The sequence below is a fragment of the Callospermophilus lateralis genome, chromosome X, assembly GCF_048772815.1.
Source record: "Callospermophilus lateralis isolate mCalLat2 chromosome X, mCalLat2.hap1, whole genome shotgun sequence".
Classification (NCBI taxonomy): domain Eukaryota; kingdom Metazoa; phylum Chordata; class Mammalia; order Rodentia; family Sciuridae; genus Callospermophilus; species Callospermophilus lateralis.
Window position 1 is genome coordinate 34,381,301 of NC_135325.1, and position 20,728 is coordinate 34,402,028.

At 38.9% G+C, this 20,728-nt stretch overlaps 1 protein-coding gene across 1 annotated transcript in view; it reads right to left on the reverse strand.

Annotated features, from left to right (window-relative positions):
• Positions 1-8,290: 8,290 nt before the first annotated feature.
• Ccnb3 (cyclin B3) overlaps positions 8,291-20,728 on the reverse strand; it is a 46,090-nt gene continuing 33,652 nt past the window's right edge. The window contains exons 9-13 of the mRNA XM_077106428.1: positions 14,841-14,978; positions 12,377-12,532; positions 11,474-11,623; positions 8,601-8,731; positions 8,291-8,373 (exon numbers count right to left, since the gene is read on the reverse strand). Of these exons, the coding sequence (XP_076962543.1) occupies positions 8,304-8,373; positions 8,601-8,731; positions 11,474-11,623; positions 12,377-12,532; positions 14,841-14,978 (645 nt within the window). The 3' untranslated portion in view covers positions 8,291-8,303. The remainder of the gene's footprint in view (positions 8,374-8,600; positions 8,732-11,473; positions 11,624-12,376; positions 12,533-14,840; positions 14,979-20,728) is intronic.

Consider the following 20,728-nt stretch of genomic DNA (forward strand, 5'->3'; position numbering starts at 1 on the left):
ATTTTTAAATATTTATTTATTTTTTTAGTTATAGGTGGACACAATATCGTTATTTTATTTTTATGTGGTGCTGAGGATCGAACCTGGTGCCTCACACATGGTTGGCGAGCGCTCTACCTCTGAGCCATAACCCCAGCCCCTCTTTGTAAACTTTATAACTGTTGCCTGTTAGTGTTTTGCAGGGGTATTCCTACTAATAGAACAACTGAGTTAATTTGAAATAATAAGCCATCACCTACAGGACAGACAAAGTATAAGGCTGAATTCCAGTACTAATGTTGACCCCAATGGAAGAGGTAACCATAAAATTATAAACATGGAAGTCAAAACCCATTATTCTTATTTCAACATTGGTAAAACTGGTCTGCTTGATTTTTTTTTTTGTAATGAAAGAAATAAGTATCTTTATTGGGTGGGGTGTTCTTTTTAGTTATACATGTAGTAGAGTGTATTTTGCAGATTATACATACATAGAGTATAACTTATTCTATTTAGGATCCCACTCTTGTGGTTGTACATGATGTGGACTTACCCTGGTTGTGAATACAAATGCAAGACTAGGAAAGTTATGTCCAATTAATTCTACTGTCTTTCCTTTTCCCCACCCCCTCCCTTCCCTTCATTTCCCTTTGTCTAATCCAAAGGATTTCTATTAGGCCCCTCCCCAACCTCACTTGTTTTGGGTTAGCATCCACAAACCAGAGAGAACATTTGGTCTTTGGTTTTTTGGGATTGACTTATTTCATATTAGCATGATATTCTCCAATTCCATCTATTTACCAGTAAATGCTATAATTTCATTCTTCTTTATGACTGAGTAATATTCCATTGTGTATAACCCCACATTCTCTTTATCCATTCATCCATTGAAAGACACCTAGGTTGTTTCCAGAGCTTGGCTATTGTGAGTTGAACTACTATAAACATGGATGTGACCATATCACTGTAGCATGCTGTTCTTTGGGTATATACGGAGGAGTGAGATTACTGGGTCAAATGGTGGTTCTAGTCCAAGTTTTTTAAGGAATCTCCATACTGCTTTCCAGAGTAGTTGCACCAATTAGCAGTTCCACCAGCAATGTATGAGAGTACCTTTCTCCCCACATCCTCCCCAACATTTATTGTTACTTGTTTTCTTTATAATTGCCATTCTGATTGGAGTAAGATGGAATCTCAGTAGTTTTAATTTACATTTCTCTAATTGCTAGAGATGTTTAAAACCAAAAAAATCAGAGACTAAAGGAAGTAAAAGAGTCAAGAAGAAAGCAGCCAATATTTGGTGGTTGCCCTCTAGGGTCAGCCAGGATCCAGGAAATGACAGGAACCCTCTCTAGGGATCAAGAGGACCCTAGTGAACAGGAAGCCAACAGTGTACATTCTGCAAAGAGGAAAAGCATTGGAGAGGGAATGTTCCTGATGATTCTGAAGTAAGCAACATATGGACATAAAAACTCTGACCTATCCTAGCAGATGGCACAATTGGTAGATGAAGGCTATAGGAACCAAGAGCCTTTTCACATGTTCCCAAGAATTACCTGTTGAGGAATCTCAGATGACCCTTAACAGTAGATAGGACCAAGGTCACTTTTTACCAACTTTGTCTTAAACACCCAACAGGAGAATATAACCAAAGAACCAGCCCTACATGAACATTTAGGAGAGACAAAGGCTCTTCTAGTATCATTTGAGATGTACACTTGCGTAAACCACACCAAAAGTAAATAAAGCTGGAAGCTATAAAGGAAGGATTCTTATGTGGGAGTACCTAATAATAACTATCACAAAAGAACTCTAGAGTCACAAGTTTGTCCTAAATTTCATAGACTGACTAAACTACTTATGTGTTAACTGTTTACAAAAATGTAATACTTTGCTGTCTCATTTATTGTTGTCCTAGCATGATCCCTTCCCTATGTATGCCTTGTCCTGTCACCTGCTAACTGATATCATGGACCTCTGGACTGCCCGGATGCTAAATACCCTTAACTGTCCATACCCCACCTGACAGAGAACAACCCTTCCTGCAACTTCACCCTCTCCTAGCAGGAAGCAGTTTGAAGTTGTTGTTTCTCATTTTTCCATAGAAATGGAATATAAAAATTGACAATGGGGAAATGTAACAGTGATTTACCAAATGCTTCAAATATAACCCTTGCTGTTTTGTCAATGAAGTTTGTTTTAAAGGGGACATGTTTTTCTCTCTCTCTCTTTCCCTCTCCCTTTCCCTAATAAGATTAAGGAGACAGGGTTATCTTTTCTTCCCCATCTTAGGCTTAGTTATCTGTCCTTGAGAACATACCCACCCCAGGAAGGCGATGTCCCCAAAAGATCTAGGAGGTGACTATCTCCCAAATTAACAGGTGAATTTCAACATACAATTGGGGCATAGGTGGGATCCCTGCTCTGGGCCTGCAGGGCATACCTGAAATTATAGCTTTTGAATTCTCTTTAAAAAGCCTTCTGCTGTCCCTGATGGGCAGAATCACAGCCTCTAGGACAGGAATCCCCTGTGCTTCTTCTTTGCCAGCAAGCAATAAAATTTCTTTTTTTCCTTTTTTTTCAAAATTGTGTCCTTATTAAATTGGCATCCAGGTCAAGGACCAGGTTTTCAGTAACAAGAGTATTAGAAATATCCAGTGGCCCAGAAATGCCAAGAAGATACAAAAAGATATTGGTGTCAAATGTAGCAAAAAAGAGGCCCAAGTAAGATTAAGAGCTGAAAGCTATCTGCTGGATTTGACAATTAGAATGTTATCAGTAGCCTCAGCAAAAGGTATGTCAATGAAGTGGTGGGAGGCAAAAATGACTAAATAGACTAAATAGAACATAAGTAGAGAATGTGAGTCTGTATACCTTTAAACAAAGTTCAGTAAGAAGAGATGTAATGAACAGAAAATAGGAAAGGGATGAAAATAAAGTTTTATTTTGTCAACAATAAATGTTGCTGATTCACAGGAAAAAATACACTTTAACATTGTTGGCAGAAGTGTGAATTAATACAATCATTATAGAAATCAGTATGGAGATTCCTCAAGAATAGGAATGGATACGCCATATGACCCAGCTATTCCATTCCTCGGTATTTATCAAAAAAAAAAAAAACCAAAAAACTAAAATCAGCATACTATGGTGTTACATGCATTCCCAGGCTTATAGCAGCACAATGCACAATAGGTACGTTATGGAACCAACCCATCAACAGATGAACAGATAAAGATAAAGAAAATGTGGTATATAGAGACAATTGAGTTTTACTGGGGTCATAAAGGATGAAATTATGTTATTTGATGGTAAATGGAAAGGACTGGAAGACATCATGCTAAGTTAAATAGGCCAGACTCACAAAGTCAATGGTCAAATATTTTCTCTCATATGTGGAAGGTAGAGAGAGGAAAAAATGAAGAAATAAAAAGGTATCTCACAAAAGCAGAAGGAGGACCAACAGAGTAGAGGAAAGGGATCTAGAGGGAGGGAAGAGGGGAAGGCAAGGAGAGACATTGGGAAACTAAATTAACCAAATTATGCTATATCCATATACAAATATACCAAAAATGAATCCCACTTTGTATATAATTATAATGAACTAATTAAAAGAATAATGGAATGGAGCCCAGTAGAGTAGTAGGAGGCATGGGGGAGGGAAGAAAGAAGGGGGAAGTTCCAGGGAATGAAATTGATCAAATAATGTTGTGTGCATGTATGAATATGTCACAATGAATCCAACTATTATGTGCAATTATAATGCATCAATAAAAACATAAAAAGATAGTTTTGTTTTGCTTTTCATTGTGTATGTGTGTATAGAGATTATAATTAAGCTAGAAGAGGAAACCAGAAAAAGAGAATGAAAGTACAGAAAATGGCGGCAGAAAAAAGCAGGAAGAGGGCTGAGAAAAGAGAGGAAAATTGATGGAGAAAAGTCCCAAGATAAATAGGATGCCTTGAACAGGAGGATGCCTTGAACAGGAGTCAACCCAAGACAGAAAATGAAGATACTTCAAATAGGTTCAGAGGTAAATATGTTTGGGGGGAATGAAGTAAGAAATTAAAAATGACATGAGACCGATGGCTCTATCACAAAACAAAATACTTAGGAATAAATGTAGTATAAAACTTATATTTTGAAAACCACAAAGCGTTGCTGAAAAGAATTAATGATGACCTAAATAGAAGGAAAGATAGATAGGCAATATTCTTAGATTATAAAATTTAATATGGTTAAGATGATAATACTTTTCAATGACCTACACGTTTCATGAAATCCTTAACACAATCATTATTGACTTCTCTTCATAAATTGACAAGATGATACTAAAATTCATAAGGAAACATAAAGGACCCAGAATAATCAAAATTATCTTGAGAGGGAGAAAAAAATAGAGGACTCATATTTCCCAATTTCAGAACTTTCTACAAAGCTAGAGTAATGCAAATTTATATACCAATTTTAAAAATCTTTCTAAAAACATTGTGGTACTGGCATAAGGATAGGTGTTAGAAGCAGTGATTTGGAGCAGTCTCTTACTGTTAGAAGTGTTAGGAGCAGTCTCTTACTGTCCTACGGCAGGAGCTGAGTGCCTGTGCTAGGTACTTCTTGTGCAAAGGCACAGGTCAAGACTGCCCAGTCGCTATGGTAACACCCTGCTTAAAGGAGGTTCTGTGTTAGGTACAACACTATCAATCTTGACCCTGAGTTCAGACACTAGCTCCTGGGGGTAGAGAATTATGAGTGCAAAAAGATAATTATAATTGACTGCCCATTACTTTATCCTTCAGCCTGCCTGCTTTGAAGAGACTTTCTCACAGAAAACACTTTTGATGATAATATCTATATAATAAACATGCTGAGCTAACTCTGGGTCATTGTTCTCTATATGGGTATGATGTCCCACCTGGTCTCAGCTTTCTCTCTCTCTCTCTGTGTTTTCTAATCTCCCCTGACTCCTCACCTGTCGGTTGTGGCAGACAGGCATAACACAGGTAAAAGGTACAGAATTGAGAATCCAAAAATCTCATATTTATAGTTAATTTTCTACACAGATGCCAAAACAAGTAAGTGGGGGAAATATACTTTTTTTTTCAACAAATGCTGCTTGGACAAACAACTGAATATCCACATGCAAAAGAATGAAGTTGGGCCCCTTACCTCATACCACATACCAAAATCAACCCAAAATGGATTTGAAATTAAATATAAGACCAAAAAAATCTTTGAAGAAAACATTAAAAATTTCAAAGATAGTGTCTATGTTGCCATATAGAGAATGTGTGGGCTCAAGTGATCCACCCACCTCAGCCTCCTGAGTAGCTGAAACTACAGACATGTGTAACCATGTCTAGCTTCTGCATAAATTATTAAAAACTTGGATTGTGTGATTGTGTCTCAGCTATGGCATCAAACTAAAAATGTCAAAAAAAAAACAGGTAAAATTGGGCTTTATCAAAATGAAAAACTTTATGTTTCAAAAAACACTATGAGGAAAGAGAAAAGATAATCTATATTATCAGGAAAATATTTATAAATCATATGTATGATCTAGAATATCTAAAGAACTCTCACCATTCAATAATAAAGAGATAAATTACCCACTTAAAATATGCCAAAAATTGGAATATACATTTCTCCAAAGAGGATACACAAAAGGCCAATGAGCATATAAAAACATATTCAACATCATTATCCATCAGGGCAATGCAAACCAAAACCACAATAAGACTCCACTTCAGGGCTCAGGTATAGCTCAGTTGGTAGAGTGCTTGCCTCACATGCACAAGGCCCTAGGTTCAATCCCCAGCAACACACACATAAAAAAGATCCCACTTCATACCTACTAGGGATGGCTATAATCAAAATTAATAAGTGTTGGAGAGGATGTGGAGAAATTGGAACCTGAATTGTACAGTCTGTAAAGTTTATCTTGATAAAACTGTCAAAAACACACACAGCTACAAAGAAAATCAGTTATATTGAACTAGAGTCATCAAAATATGAAAACAATTACTTGATAAAGAAATATATGTGCTTCTTTAATGAGGCAAAAAATAACAAGATACAGTTCTAATAGCTATCTTAATTTTGAAGTAGTGATGAGTGTAAAATAAATTTTGATGCATTTGCAATAACAACAGAAATGACTGATGTTTTCCAACTTCTAAAGAACAGGGATGGAAGGCATGGTAACATGCACTTGTAATCTCAGCAGGTTGGGAGGCTGAGGCAGGAGGATCACAGGTTCGAAGCCAGCCTCAGCAACTTTGCAAAGCTCTAAGCAACTTAGCGAGACACTGTCTCAAAATATAAAATTAAAATGGCTGGGGAAGTGGCTGAGTGGTGGCTAAGCACCTCTGGGGTCAATCCCTGGTACTAAAAATAGATAGATAGATAGATAGATAGATAGATAGATAGATAGATAGATAGCAGGGTTGGAAAAGGTGGGGAGGATTAATTCAATTAGTTGATTGTTTCCCCTGATGTGAAGCTCCAGAATTAAAATTCAAGTAAAAGATACCTTCTTTTTAGTGAGAATGGAGATGTTCAAGTTGGCTTATAGTCCAGTGCTTTTGGGACATTTATGCAAAATTAATTATGTTAGCAGACTGAACTACCAAGTGGCTTGGTCCTATCTGAATAAACCCTTTAGTCATCCTGAAATGTAGTGAAATTTGGCAGGAGGGAAATAATTGATGCCTGGTTTCCAAGGCAAAGCAAGTTGGGAGGGGGAATGGGAAACAGATTCAAAGGGGGAAAAAAAAGCAGGGAGATACCTAAGGGCTTGTCATGCTCACACTCCTGTCCCCAATCCATCAGAAAGGTGATGTGATCAGAATAGCCCAGGAAGTCTCAGATCAGAATCGAGGAAGCATTTTCCCCATAACATCTTCATTGATTGTCCCTTCCATCAAATGTCTACCCCAGGACTGATATTCAAAATATCTGACAAGTGGTAACAAATGGCCACAGACCATTTAGGGCAGTTGCCTGCCACAATACTAAAATAGAGTTCTGGATGTCTGCTACTGTAGCAGACATTACTTGTAAGATTATGGGGAGGCCCTAGACGTGGAATTGAACAAAGGTTCTTGGACAGCTGTCTCAGAAGATGCTCAACTCCTCTAATTACACATGAAACAACTTCCCAGTACACATTACCCCAAAGAGAGGATACAGAGAGGAAGAGAACAAAAGTTCCTAAGGTTTGATGAATGAAACGTTGGGCAAGTGTTTGATACTGCATTCATCTTACTGATTTTGCAGCTAGAAATTTCTTCTCTTGGCAGATTAGAGTCAAAAAAGATTTCATTGGGGGCTGGGGTTAGGGCTCAGTGGTAGTGCACTTGCCTGACCTGTGTGGGGCACTGGGTTCTATTCTCAGCATTGCACATAAATAAATAAAATCAAGGTCTATTAATAACTAAGAAAAAAATATTTAAAACAAAAGATTTCAATGTACCACTTCAAGCAGTATCTTTTCATGTTTACACTCTGAAGAGCTACCTTACTATGAAAATAGGGCTATATTTGGGTTAATTATCCCTACCTTTTCATCATTAAAGAAGCAGCAAATATTGGGCTGGGGATGTGGCTCAAGCAGTAGCGTGCTCGCCTAGTATGTGTGGGGCGCTGAGTTTGATTCTCAGCACCACATAAAAGTAAAATAAAGATGTTGTGTCCACCGAAAACTAAAAAATAAATATTAAAAAAATTCTCTCTCTCTCTCTCTCTTTCTAAAAAAAAGCAGCAAATAAAGCAAGAAATTTGAAATTGGGACCAAAGGCTATTAGCCTGCATTATCAGCTGCCCCAGCTCTGAATATTGAAGTCTGCCTGGGGGATAAGGGACTTTCTCATTCGCATGGGCACCACTCCCCAGTTTCTTCCTTCCTATACACCCATCCCATCAGTTCACAATTCCTTTTCACATGAGGAGAAAACCTTCTAAGAGAGGAAGAAACTGATTAAGCTAGATGCTGAGACATAGCCTTTACTAGGCAGGAAAGAAAATGTCTTGGGCTCTGCATGGAGCTTCTGAGCAAGAAGAAGGGAGGTAAGCCATTTGAACAACAACCATTAATTTTTTATTAAGTTTCTTGTTAAATATAACAATAATTTCTTCTCTTTTATAAAAACAACTTAAATTTTTACAACATTATCAGTTTGGAAAAAGACGAACAAAGAGAAGTAAAGAATGAAGAAAAGTAACCAAAAGACAAATTCAAGCACAGAATAAATACAGCCTATTTTCTTTTCATGCTTTCTTAGCCCTTGTGGCTACTGCCAGAGTGCCAGACCCCTCAGCCTCATAATTAAGAGCACAAAATCTCCTCCAGCTTCGACATGTCCAAGGGTGGGATTTTGGCGACTTCAAAGAAGATCCTGCAAAAGGAAGAGTGGGTCTGCTCAGTGTAAAATAGGTCAAAGCCAAACAGACTCCATGGAACAAATAGGACTTAAGGCCCTTAGTTTTCTCTTACTTCTTAACCCTAGAGTAGAAAGGAATATGAAATGTGTCTGATTCTTTTTTCTTTTAAGTGAGACTAGTCTGGGCCTGGCATTTCAATGTGTCCCCATGAATGAACACAAGCCCAATATCAGTTACTTACTGGTGAGAATACTTGGAATACACAGTCTTGAGCCTATTGTAAGAACTGAAAGTCAGCATGAAGTTCAGCCGCCTAACCAGGGGGTGGAGCTCAGAGGACTTGTAGCCACTGTAATACTCCAAGATAGGAACCTAGAAGAAGAAGCACGAACAGTTTGACTTTTACCACAAGAAGCATAACCTTCCTCCATCCCTCCTACCCTAAATCCAAACTCTCCATCTATTATTTAGGCAAGAATAATATTCAAAGATTTATACAGTACAGTTCCAGCTCCATTAACAGCATGGCCTAGAGAGTTCTTTAACTTCATCATGGCTCAGTTTCTCAGTCTGTCAAATGGGGATTTTTATAGTACTTTTATTACAGGATTAAATGAATGTGTAAACACACACAGAGGGAGGGAAGGAAGAAAGGAGGGGGAGGGAGAAGGAAAGGGAGCGAGGGAGAGAGAGAGAGAGAAAATAGAGGCTAGCACATAGGAGATGCCCAAATAATGCTAGCTAGGATTAATATTATCAAGTCCCATGTAAGATGCTGGGAATACCAAGATGAATAAGGGACCCATCTCCCTTGATGAGTTTAGTTTAGAGAAAGAGACAAACATGCAAACAGAGAGTTACAAAATGAATGCTAAGTGCTATGATGGAAGTGAGTACAGGACACTGAAGGAACAGAGCAGCAGAACCCATGAACTCCAACTCAGAGAGTCACAGAAAACTTCACAGAGGAGGGCAAATCTGCAGTGCATGCTGAAAGTCAAGCAAGAGCTCAACAGGCAGAGAAAGGAAGAGGATTTATCTGTAAGCTGGTGGTTTTCTAAAAATATCTTCAAGTATTTGACATGAACTCCTTTGTTCCACAAATAGCTTACCTGGAAGCCCATATTTGGGGTTACCAGGAAGTCAGGGTGGGGTTAAGAAACCTATCAATTTAGAACCCTTTACCATTTACATGGTCCCTTAGATACTTCTGCTAGAAACCCAGGAGTCCCCTGAGTACTGTCTGGAAACCACTGCCACAGACAAAAGGTAATCACAAAAGGTGCCAATCAAGGGACTAACACAATATTTGGGCATGTTAAATAAGATTAGAAAGTTGGACTTGGGTTGTGGATCAGTGGCACAGCACTTGCCTGGCACATATGAAGCACTGTGTTCAATCCTCAGCACATAAAAATAAATTTTTTAAAAATAAAGGTTTTGTGTCCATCTACAACTAAAAAATATTTTTAAAAATTACATAGTGCCACTGCCACTGTGTCAGTTCAGGCCCTGGATTCTTCCCCTTGACTATTACAACACTCTGCTCCAAAACACACAAACAAGAGTATGTTATTTCCCTAAAAAATCCTTCAGTACATTAGTAAGAATTGGGTCTCTTAGACTGGAGATATAGCTCAGTGGTAGTGCATTTGCTTGTCATGCCCAAGGTCCAGGGTTCAATACCCAGTACTTCACACACACACACACACACACACACACACACACACACACACACACACGTCAAGTGGGTTCCCTGAGCATGGCATATATGACCACAACTTACCAACCTACCATTCTGGTCTCATCTTTCACCATTCTCTTTTAACACACCCTTTGCTGTAGTCATAGGGATGTCTTATTCAGTCCTAAACATATCACACTCCTTTCTTAGCACCTTCAAATTTTTTCCATTATTGCTCCCTCCGCCTTGAATGTCTCCTATCACAAGTTTCCACACATCTTTAAAGACACAACTCAAAAGTCACCTCTTCTGTACTGCATTCCTTCTCTGTAGGAGAGGCAGTGTATATAAAACAGGATTGTGGAGACTATAGTCCTCAGCTGATGCTCATTGGTTTAGCCACCAAGTATGAAAACACCAAAATATTTCTAGCCTAGTTGGTACACAGTTTGCTACCCTGAAACCCCTCAATTGCCCCCTTTAAGAACTATGAACTTCAGCACGATACATGGATCAAAGTCTGGCTCAACAGGGGCCTCCAGGACCACAGTTCCAGAGCTATGGCTAATACCCATGCTGATTATATAGTAGATTTAGATTTTTAACACCTGCTAGATATTATTATTGCTTATTATTTTTCATCATGATCACTTTATTAAATACATTCTCTGTCCTCCCGAAATGTCCCCCATTTCATTATGACTTATCTGGGATTACACAATTGTTGTGCAGTTCTTTCTCAGCACTCAGAAGTTTCCCCATCAGTCGTGGCTCAGGATTTCTAGATAAGGGGGACTTGGAGGTGATTGAACTGACAGTGGGTGCTTTATTTGTAAGCATAATCTCTCTATGAATTGCATGTAACACAGCAGTAAGAATTTAAAGCTCTCTAAAGCTGTTTTTATCTACAACATTTTATAATATTGAGAAAGCATAAATTATGAGTTTTACTTGTATGGGGGTAGATGGCTTTGAGAGCCTTCCTCTTTTGAAGACCACACTGCTGATATGCCTCTGAGTACCCTGTTATACACACAGTTACTTTCACTACTCTATATTCTCTGGGCCAGGGCTTTTCAAGTCCTATTCTAACAAATTCCCTCAGGGGCCAGCTTTGCTGAGGGGACTGCAAAGAACAGGGTTGGAATAGTGTCAGGGATAAGAAATGGGCCCACCCCAAGCCCTGTGACAACCTGAATAACTTCTCATTACTCTGTTTTGTAATACCAGAATTTTAAGGAAGTTTTCTTTGTAACAAGGGGTACTATGACTAAGAAAAAGGAAACAAGTATTTCAAAACCCATGTCCCTAGGTTGTACAGGTATGAAATAAATCAAAACTATGGATACATGGCAGCTTTGTCACCAAGAGCTTCCCACAGCCCTAATTTGCACTCCCCCCTACCCCCAAACCCCATCACAAATATTTACACAGTGTTCAAGCTTCTTCATGTAGAGGGCCAGGAGGAAGGAGCCAGCTGCTAGTTTGGAAGCTCTCTCTTGGACATAGTCATATTCCTGCAGGGTCATCTCACAGATGAAGCGAGACAAGGTCAGTGTCTTCATGCTGGCATGGACACACTAAAGACAGCAAGAAGACTGGTTCAACAATCAATTCAGAAAACAGCACCAGGTGGAAGACCTCCTTTCCAGTTATCCTATCCCCAGTCCAAATAGCTTTCTGCTTGAGCAATGTATCTCTCCTGCCATCATGACTCACCCTAAAGTTGTACACCTACAAAAGCACAGGGCCAGCAGTCTGTGTCTGCAAAAGCAGACTTTTTACAGGGAAATTCTGAAATTGGCAGTGCAATTTGCTACCTTTAGGATTTTAAATGAAATTATCATTTGTGGGTTCTCCCTCCTCCCCTTTCTGTGGGAGTCATCCTCCAAAGAGTCAGTCTCTCAACTACAACTATGCACCTGGTTCTACCCTAGAAGATGTCCCACTCTCCCAAATAGCCCCTTCCCTTTTTTAATTTGAAAAAAAAACCCAATAATCTATAACACAGAGATAAAAGTGCAGAACACACACTTGTAGGATACAATGAATAATTATAAAATGGCCTCCTCTGTAACCAAAACTCAAGAAAGAAAACATTGCCCACATTCCCCCAAAATGTCTCAGGTGTCCCTTTCTGATCAAATCCCCTGATTCTGTCCTCATCTCAAATCTTATAGGTACATTGTGTTAATCTGCAACTTGCTCCCCACCCCAACTCCCTCATAAAGATTACCAAACTTTAAGCCAAGAAGTTGTCAGCCAGCCACTCTGCTTATAGAGTGGCTATAACCCAGAAGTGGAAGAACAAAGATGTTCCTCCTCCCTCTTACCCTAGCATATCTGCGCAGAAAATGATAGGCAATGGGAATGTTGATGTCAAAGTTGAGGGCTTGCAGGATACTGATTTCCATGGCAAGCAGTTCATCTCGCTTGTAAATATCATCACAGATGTACAGGAAGTCATCCACACAAGGAGGGCTGGGTTCCTGTGGGTGGAGAGGACAGTCAGTCACAACCAGACAGATATCCCTCTCCTCTCTGCTTATAGATGAAGGCAAAGGGGAAGAAGGGTGAAGGGTAGGAGGCAACCTATCCTTCATGTTAGTCTTTTAAAATTTTGCTTATTCTAATTTATTAGTTTTATGAAACCTTAGGGTTTGGGAGCAGAGAAGTAGCAACTTTCAATATGGAGTTCAAAGAACTTTAGAACTATAGATTTCTACAAAAATCACACAGCACAATGCTGGCTCCCTCACTCCCTTCCCAGTTCCTGTCTCCTGGCAGAATTCTTACTACCTCCTTCTCTTCTTGCTCCCTTCCCTCTCCTCCCTTCTCTCTCACTTCCCCTCCTTCTCTGGTCATGCCCTTTTCCTGCTTACCCTCAGAGATACCCTACACCTTAGCTTCATTTGGGCCCTGGCCAACAAAGAGGAAGGGAGAGCAGAGGAGGAAAAGAGGTGGAGTGGGAAAGGGAGGGGCACTTCTTAGCAAATCTTAGAGCCAAGAACACCCATCCTCTGGTGGCCAGGACAGAGGGTCCCTACTAAGTGCTATGGAGGAGGGATATCTTTTCCTCACAGAATTGAAAAGTACAAAAGGACTTTTGTAAGGAGACCTGTGGAGATGGGATGATGAGAGAAGAAAGAAAGCAGCAGTGTGAGAACCTGAACAAGTCACTTACACTCTCTGGGCCTGAGCTTCCTTTTCTGTAATACTATAGGATTGGTCCAATCTTTGATCTGCAAACAGGGAAAGGGAGGGAGGGAGGGAGGGAGGGAGGGAGGGAGGGAGGGAAGAAGAGGAAAGAGAGACAAAGAGAGCCAGAGCTGTAGGAAGAAGGCTAGGGTAGGCAGTAACCGCCTGGTAAGAAAAAGAGTTAAGAGCCTTTCTGCCTCCTCCTGATCTTCCTATGATCAAGTTCAGGCTCCAGAGGATAAGGGATAATAGGGAGCACCCAAGACAGTAGTTATTCTAATCCTCAGCCCCTCTGTCCAGCTTCATCCAGTACATTCTCCTCACCTCTAGCTCCCCTTTCTGTGGCCTCCTTCCCTCCCTTCCCCTGACAAGGCCTTAGATTTCCTATGCCTGGTTCTCACTCATCAGGACAGTAGATCACTGCTCTCAGTCCCTATGCCTTGTGATGGTGCTTCTGGCACTGTAAAAATCCACCCCAAAAGGTCCTATCTTCCTTCTGGTGGTAATACACTTTTGTAAATAGGCCTCTCTCCTCTCAGCTCTCTGGTTTTGTTTTTCTGTGGAGGAACTCAAATCAAACAGAATCTGGTGGCTCTCAGAGCAACTCTGAAGGTCTGTGCCAGGAAGTACCCCTTTTATTCCACTACCATCCCTTTTTCTTTTAGCCAAGGCCCAAACAGAAGCTAAGGTGTAAGGTATCTCTTGTGGTAAGCAGGAAAGGAGGGGGCATGAACAAAGTAGGAGGGGAAGAGATAGAGAAGGGAGGGAGCAGGCAGAAAGGGAAGTAGTGAGGATTCTGATAGGAAGTAGGAACTGGGGAGGGAGTAAGGGAGCCAGCATAAAAACAAATCCATATTTCTAAAGTTCTTTGAATTTCTTAATAAAAGTTACTTCCTCTCTGCTGCCAAACCTTAAGGTATTATATAATTAAGATGACTGCTAGCATAAATAAAGGAGAAATAACAGTTGAACAAGTTAAACAAGTTCAGTTGGCACCCAGGAAAGGAGAAAGCATCAGAGATGTAGCTAGGAGGATTACAGTCTCTCTCTCTCTCTCTCTCTCTTCAGTGCAACTTCAAAAATGACTACTTTACTTGGAGCATTTAGACTCACTACCTTCTATATCAAGCCATTTTCTCTTAAATAGCTCCAAGCATCCTGGTTTCGAAAAATTTTGTTCTACATGCAGATAAAGACTCTAGTAGATGGGGATAGAGTTGGAAGAACAGAAAAGGCTGGAAAGCAAAGAATCATGGACCAGAAAGAAGTTTTAAAAAGAACCTCCCATTTAATTAGGCACATGCATATATAACATCTTCAAAGAGGAAATGGAAGAACCTTGCTGATTCCAGGAAACCAATAGAGCACCATAGCCAATAAGCATCAGTTTTCCTGCTTTAGAAAGACAGATAAAAAATTGATGGGAAAAATTATTTGTATGCCAGTATGTAATTGGAAACACATGGATAGATACACGCACAAAAGTGTATGCATAAGTTTGTGTACATATGTGTGTATGCATGCCTAACTACACATACGTGTTCATTCACTATTTTAGGTAGAAATCAGATTAGTTCTCTCTTAGGGACTCATGCTCACCTCAAATTTTGCTGCAATCAGAAAGGCAGTTGAACCAAGGAGTTGTAGCTTGTCTTTCTGGCATACTGCCTTCATCAGGTAGTGATCCACCAGCTTTACTGCCAAGTACAAGGTCTCATGACAAATCTCAAAGGTCATCTGGAGGAATACACAAACAGGACAAGAATCAACACATCTTACAGATCCATAAAAATCTCCATACTGATCTAGATTCCTGGACTATCTGTAACATCATGGATAGTCCTGGCCATTTGGGACTGTGCTAGGAATGCAGAAAACTACTTCAGTAAGGTACCTGCATAAATCTCCCATGCCTTTGAGGACCCCGGTATTATCTGCCCTCACATATTTGAATAGGTAAATAGTCTTTCAAGCCAGAGAGAGAGAGAGATAAGCTGTTTTGCCTTCTCTGCGGGCACCTTGAGTGGATATACACTCTCTCTCTCTCTTTGATCTCTGATACTGAGGTTCTTGCTTTCCATATTTGTTACCAACTTGTAAACTACATGAAGAGATCACGTTTATTTAGTTGAAATACAGAGTCTATTAGCTGACTTATTATTAGTTTCTTTTTTTAAAAAGAGAGAGTGAGAGAGGAGAGAGAGAGAGAGAGAATTCCTTGATATTTATTTTGTTTTTAGTTATCGGCGGACACAACATCTTTGTACATGGTGCTGAGAATCGAACCCGGGCCGCACGCATGCCAGGCGAGCGCGCCACCACTTGAGCCACATCCCCAGCCCCTATTATTAGTTTCTTTTCTCAACTAGTTATGCTATTAGAATATATTGATTGGGAGCAAGTATCAATAGCACAATTTGGAAGAGAACTAAGAGATACAGGGAGCCAGAGTGAAATTAAATCATTAGCAGTATAACTCCCCTTCCTTTCTTTTTCTTAGTTATCATTATCTTTCCTTCACCAACTCCAAGAAATCTTCTCCTATAACCCCAGTCCCAGAATTTATGCTGGCCCATGCAGTACCTTTGTGGAAATTAGAAGGAAAAAAAGGTGGCTTTTTTGGGTAAATAAAGCCCTTCAGATAGAAATCAATTACATAATATCTTTATATGAATCAGCAAAGGTACACATCAGCCCTATAGCCAGAATGCATGGCTTGGCAAGCAGTATGAATTCAAATTTCACTGGCTGCTTTTGCCTTGGCTAAAGCCCTTGTATAAACACAATTTACACAACTGTACACAGAGGGCCCACCAACCATCAGTGATACTTCTTCCCCATAACTCCCAGGTTCCAAGGATTCAAGAACAACAAAAATCTTTCCTAGCATAACACCTAACTAATAGCCCCCTCCCAACATCTCCACAAGATAGCTATTCAGTTCCTGCCTTCCAAATCTTCAAATACAGACTAATCCCTCTTTGAATGGATTTAACAGAAAATTCTCCCTTATCTTAAGTGAAATCACCTTCCCTGTAAGCTTCACTTCCTTGGGCCTTCTTTTGTACAGGCTAATCTTGTGGCCAGGAACCCAGATGACCAAAAAGCAGACGAATGAGAAGCATTGGAGAAATGGATGTATATATTACATAAACAAATGATTATCAGAAAATGGCTGAATACAACAATTTAGCAATACACATAGTAAGTTTATGATCATGGAAATACCAAGAAGCAGTTCTAAACTGTTCCATGAATATGGCTTTGAATTTTCTCAGAAATCTGTATTGTTTTCCTATTACTGCTGTAATTAAATTACCAACAACTCAATAACTTAAACAACACAAATTCATTATATTAGGGATCTGAATGTCAGAAGTCCAAAATAGGTCCTCTTGAACTAAAATTCAAGGTATCAGCAGGTATGTGTTCCTTTCTGGAGGTTCTACTACAGAATCCATCGTCTTGCTTTTTCTAGCATCTAGAGGAAGCCCATATTCCTTGGTTTATGGCTCCTTCCTCATTCAAAATCAGCTAAGTCTCACATTAAATCACAATCCACTTCCCTCTCCCACATTTAAGGACTTTTGTGATTACAATGGACTCACTCACTCAGACAACCCAGGATATTTCCTCTTTCTTGGTCTATTTTGTTTTTGTTGTTGTTGTCATTGTTGTTTTGGGGCACTCAACCACTGAGCCACATCCCCAGCCCTATTTTGTATTTTATTTAGACAGAAGGTCTCACTGAGTTGCTTAGGGCCTCACTTTTGCTGAGGCTGGTTTTGAACCTAGATCCTCTTGTCTCAGCCTCCCAAGTTGTTGGGGTTACAGGTGTGCGCCACAGTTCCAGGCAATATTTCCCCTTTCTTAAATTCCATTCATTAGTGATTTTAATTCAACTTTACTGTGTAAGGTAATGTATTCACAGGTTCTGGGGATTAGAACATGGATATTTTATTCTGTCTACCACACTGTCCAAAGAAATAAGATGGGAAGAAAAGGATGGGAAGAGTTTATGTAGATGAAAGATAATGACTATCACCGTAAATATCAAGAAATCAAGGTTCAGGTAATTATAAAAAATAAAGATAAAAGATGGTAGGAATGGAAAGCAGCAGTCATCTGAGAATAATGCCTGTGAACAAACAACACAGTCATTATTTACATAAATTCTTTCTAGTCCCTTACATAGGCCCTTAGCTACCCATATATACATGTGGGTATCAGATGGTAGCATCTAAGTGTGTGGGTAATATCTGAATGAATGGTCAAAATTTAAAGACAATAAGTATTTAACTTTGCTGGCTGTGGTGGTGCATTCCTGTAATCTCTGCAGCTCAGGAAACTGAGGCAGAGGGATTGTGAGTTCAGTGCCAGCATCAGGAATTTAGCAAGGCCCTAAGCAACTTAAGCAAGAACCTGTCTCAAAATAAAACATGAGGATGTGGCTCAATGGTCAAGCACCCTTGGGTTCAATCCCCTGTATCAAAAAAGTTTAAATTAGCTGTGTCCATTATAGTAATACCTCTTCCTTGAATGTTAGGCAATATCTTTCTAATGTTATTCTACCACTTCAAACTATGTGAAAGAAGTCTAATCCTTCTTGTGACAGCTCTTCAGCTATTGAAGACGGTTATCATAACTCCCATAAATCTTCCCCATTCAAGACCAAGCAACTTGACTTCCTTTATTCTTCACATTATATGGTTTTCTGTTCCCTCAGTGTCAGGCTCCAAATGAAAGTCTTTGTGCTGGTTAGAGAAGAAGGGGTGATATTCTAGGTAATTTCAAGCAGCTCCAACAAATGTGACAAGAAGCCCTTCAACACAGTACTAATATTCTCTCCCTCTCTTTACAACAGCCTCTGGCTAGAGTACTCTTCCAATTCTCAATAAATAACTATTATTCTTAGTGGAAATAGGTAAGAGAAAATGAAAAGGAAGCAATAGATAAATCAAAACTACTAATAAAAGATACACTATGTCATGAACTAGAAGATAAATTGGTCAAAATCCATCTCAAATTCCAAAACTCAAAGAACATCTTCTATAAAGAGGAATAAACAGAAAAACATCAACCAGACATATGAAAAGGAACAAGTAATTTTAAAAAGAGAAACATTTTTAGGAATCAGCAAGCATCTACCTAAAAAACCTTTTCATTTCCAAGAACAGAATGAAATTTTAAAAAGTATATTCTTAATAAGATCTGAAAGGACACTGAACCTATGAAAATAGAAATTCTGGGATCAAGGAAGACTAGTTTATGGTGCTGGTATTGTGACTTAGTGGTAGAGCATTCACCTAGCACGTGTGAGGCATGGGGTTTGATCCTCAGCACCACATAAAACATAAATAAGTAAAATAAAGGTATTGTGTCCATCTACAACTAAATTTTTTTAAAAGACTGGTTTAATGATATAACACTGTTACTTAGTTTTAAAAAAATTTGTAACAGTGAACAGGATGTTAGATAATGCCAAAAAAACAAATCAACATTCCAAAGACTACTTTAAGAAATTCTCTTGAAACTGAGAGATAAAAGATAATAAATGAAAACTTCAGAGACATAGAGAATAGATCCTGGAGATACATAAAACTATCCCCTATGCTCTCTTCAAAAGGAAGAACAAAGATCAGAATTCTTCCAGGCAAAATACAGAGCAACAGGGCTAGGACTGTAGCTCAGTGTTAGAGCGCTTGCCTAGCACATGTGAGGCACTAGGTTTGATCCGTAGCACCACATAAAAATAAATAAATAAAAGAAAGGTATTGTGTGTATCTACAAATAAAAATATTTTTTTTAAAAAAACAAAGTACAGGGCATCACTGTAGGACCAATGGAGGTTCAGCTAGCCTGGGGCGGTGGGCCCTGCGTGTGCTTACGTGAGCCATGTGCTAACAAACTCCACTGAGCAAATAAGTCTTAGCCAATCACAGAGGCTGAACTTCCAGCCAATCAGAGGTTGAAAACTGATAAAACATGACCACATAAAGCAAATGCAAGTGCAGTCAATCAGGTTGCTTCTATATGTCACTTACTTGTCTCTATGTAGTGGCCTGAACATCCCTACAGCTTGCTGACATTAGCTCATTGCAGGGAGCCTTTTGTCCTGGGAAATGGGGGACAGCTGGAAAGGGGATCAGCCTCTCACCTGTCATTCAAAATATGTTCCTAGGGAATATGGTGGTAAACCACTTAGAGACAACCTGCTTCTGGGTCAAGATTTCATAGGTGGCAAAGCAGCTCCCACTCTGTAACTATTGAGTCAGCCACAGGCACAAAGTTTGTAAAAAAAAAAAATAGAAAAAGAAAAAATGAGAGAAAAAGTAGAAGGGTAAAATTATCAAAGAAAGTGTAGATACAAATTTCTTTCTTGGGCAAAGAAAGACTGGACCTTTAGGTTAAAAGAACTTACAATATAACAGAAAAAATTAAGAGAAAAAAGGCCCACATCTAGAAATGTCAAAATAATTATTCATAGGGAACATAATGTATTAAACATTGATGATTTGTATTTAAAAGTCTAGCTTATTTTAAAAAGCAGATAAAGAAATGAACTAAAATGTGCAAATTATCTCATTTTGCTCGGGGGGGAAATTAGTAAATTCTATCAAAGGGGTTGCTTAAATAAAGATCATATTCATTTAAGAGAATTATAAAGCAGCTTAAGAGAATGTAGTGTAACTACACTTATATTGAAAGACTACTAAGATTTATTATTAAAACAGCAAGTTGCAGATCAATGAATACAGCATGATCTATTCATATAACAAAAATATTGTGAAACACATACAGATTTAAAAAGCTGTATCTCTATAAGGTCATACATGAGTATATATGTATTAATATATTACTCATATAATTTAAGATTTTTAAAGAAAGGACAGTTAAAACTTTATGATAAGATACCCAAAAAATGAACTGGATGGATACACTCTAAATGTTTATATTGTTATCCCCAGAGAGTAAGAAAAGGCATGTTGAAGCAAAATAAATTTGGCCTAAACCAGCCTCTGTACTTGAGGGATAATTTTGGCCTAAAGCATGCTTTTGTGAATTACAACCTAGCTTGATATGCAAGCAGGTTGTAACCTAAACAAGAGTATATCCCTGTAACTAAGCAACTGAATCTTAGCCAATCACAGAGGCTGAACTTCCAGCCAATCTGAGATTAAAAACTGACAAAACATGACCACATAAAGCAAATGCAAGTGCAGTCAATCAGGCTGCTTGTGTATGTCACTTACTTGTCTCCAGCTATAGGTATAACCTGCTTATGTAGTGGTCTGAACACCTTTGGTCTAGAATGTTCTAGGAACATTTTCATGATCAAGTAAACTGTTAAATTGAACTTGTATGATGTTCCTTTACATAGGAGGAAAGGGTGGTTGACTTTATGCATACATACAAAAATATACACGAATACATACCCATATACATATTATAAACATATATTAATTGTGCACTTTTAAAAAATGTAA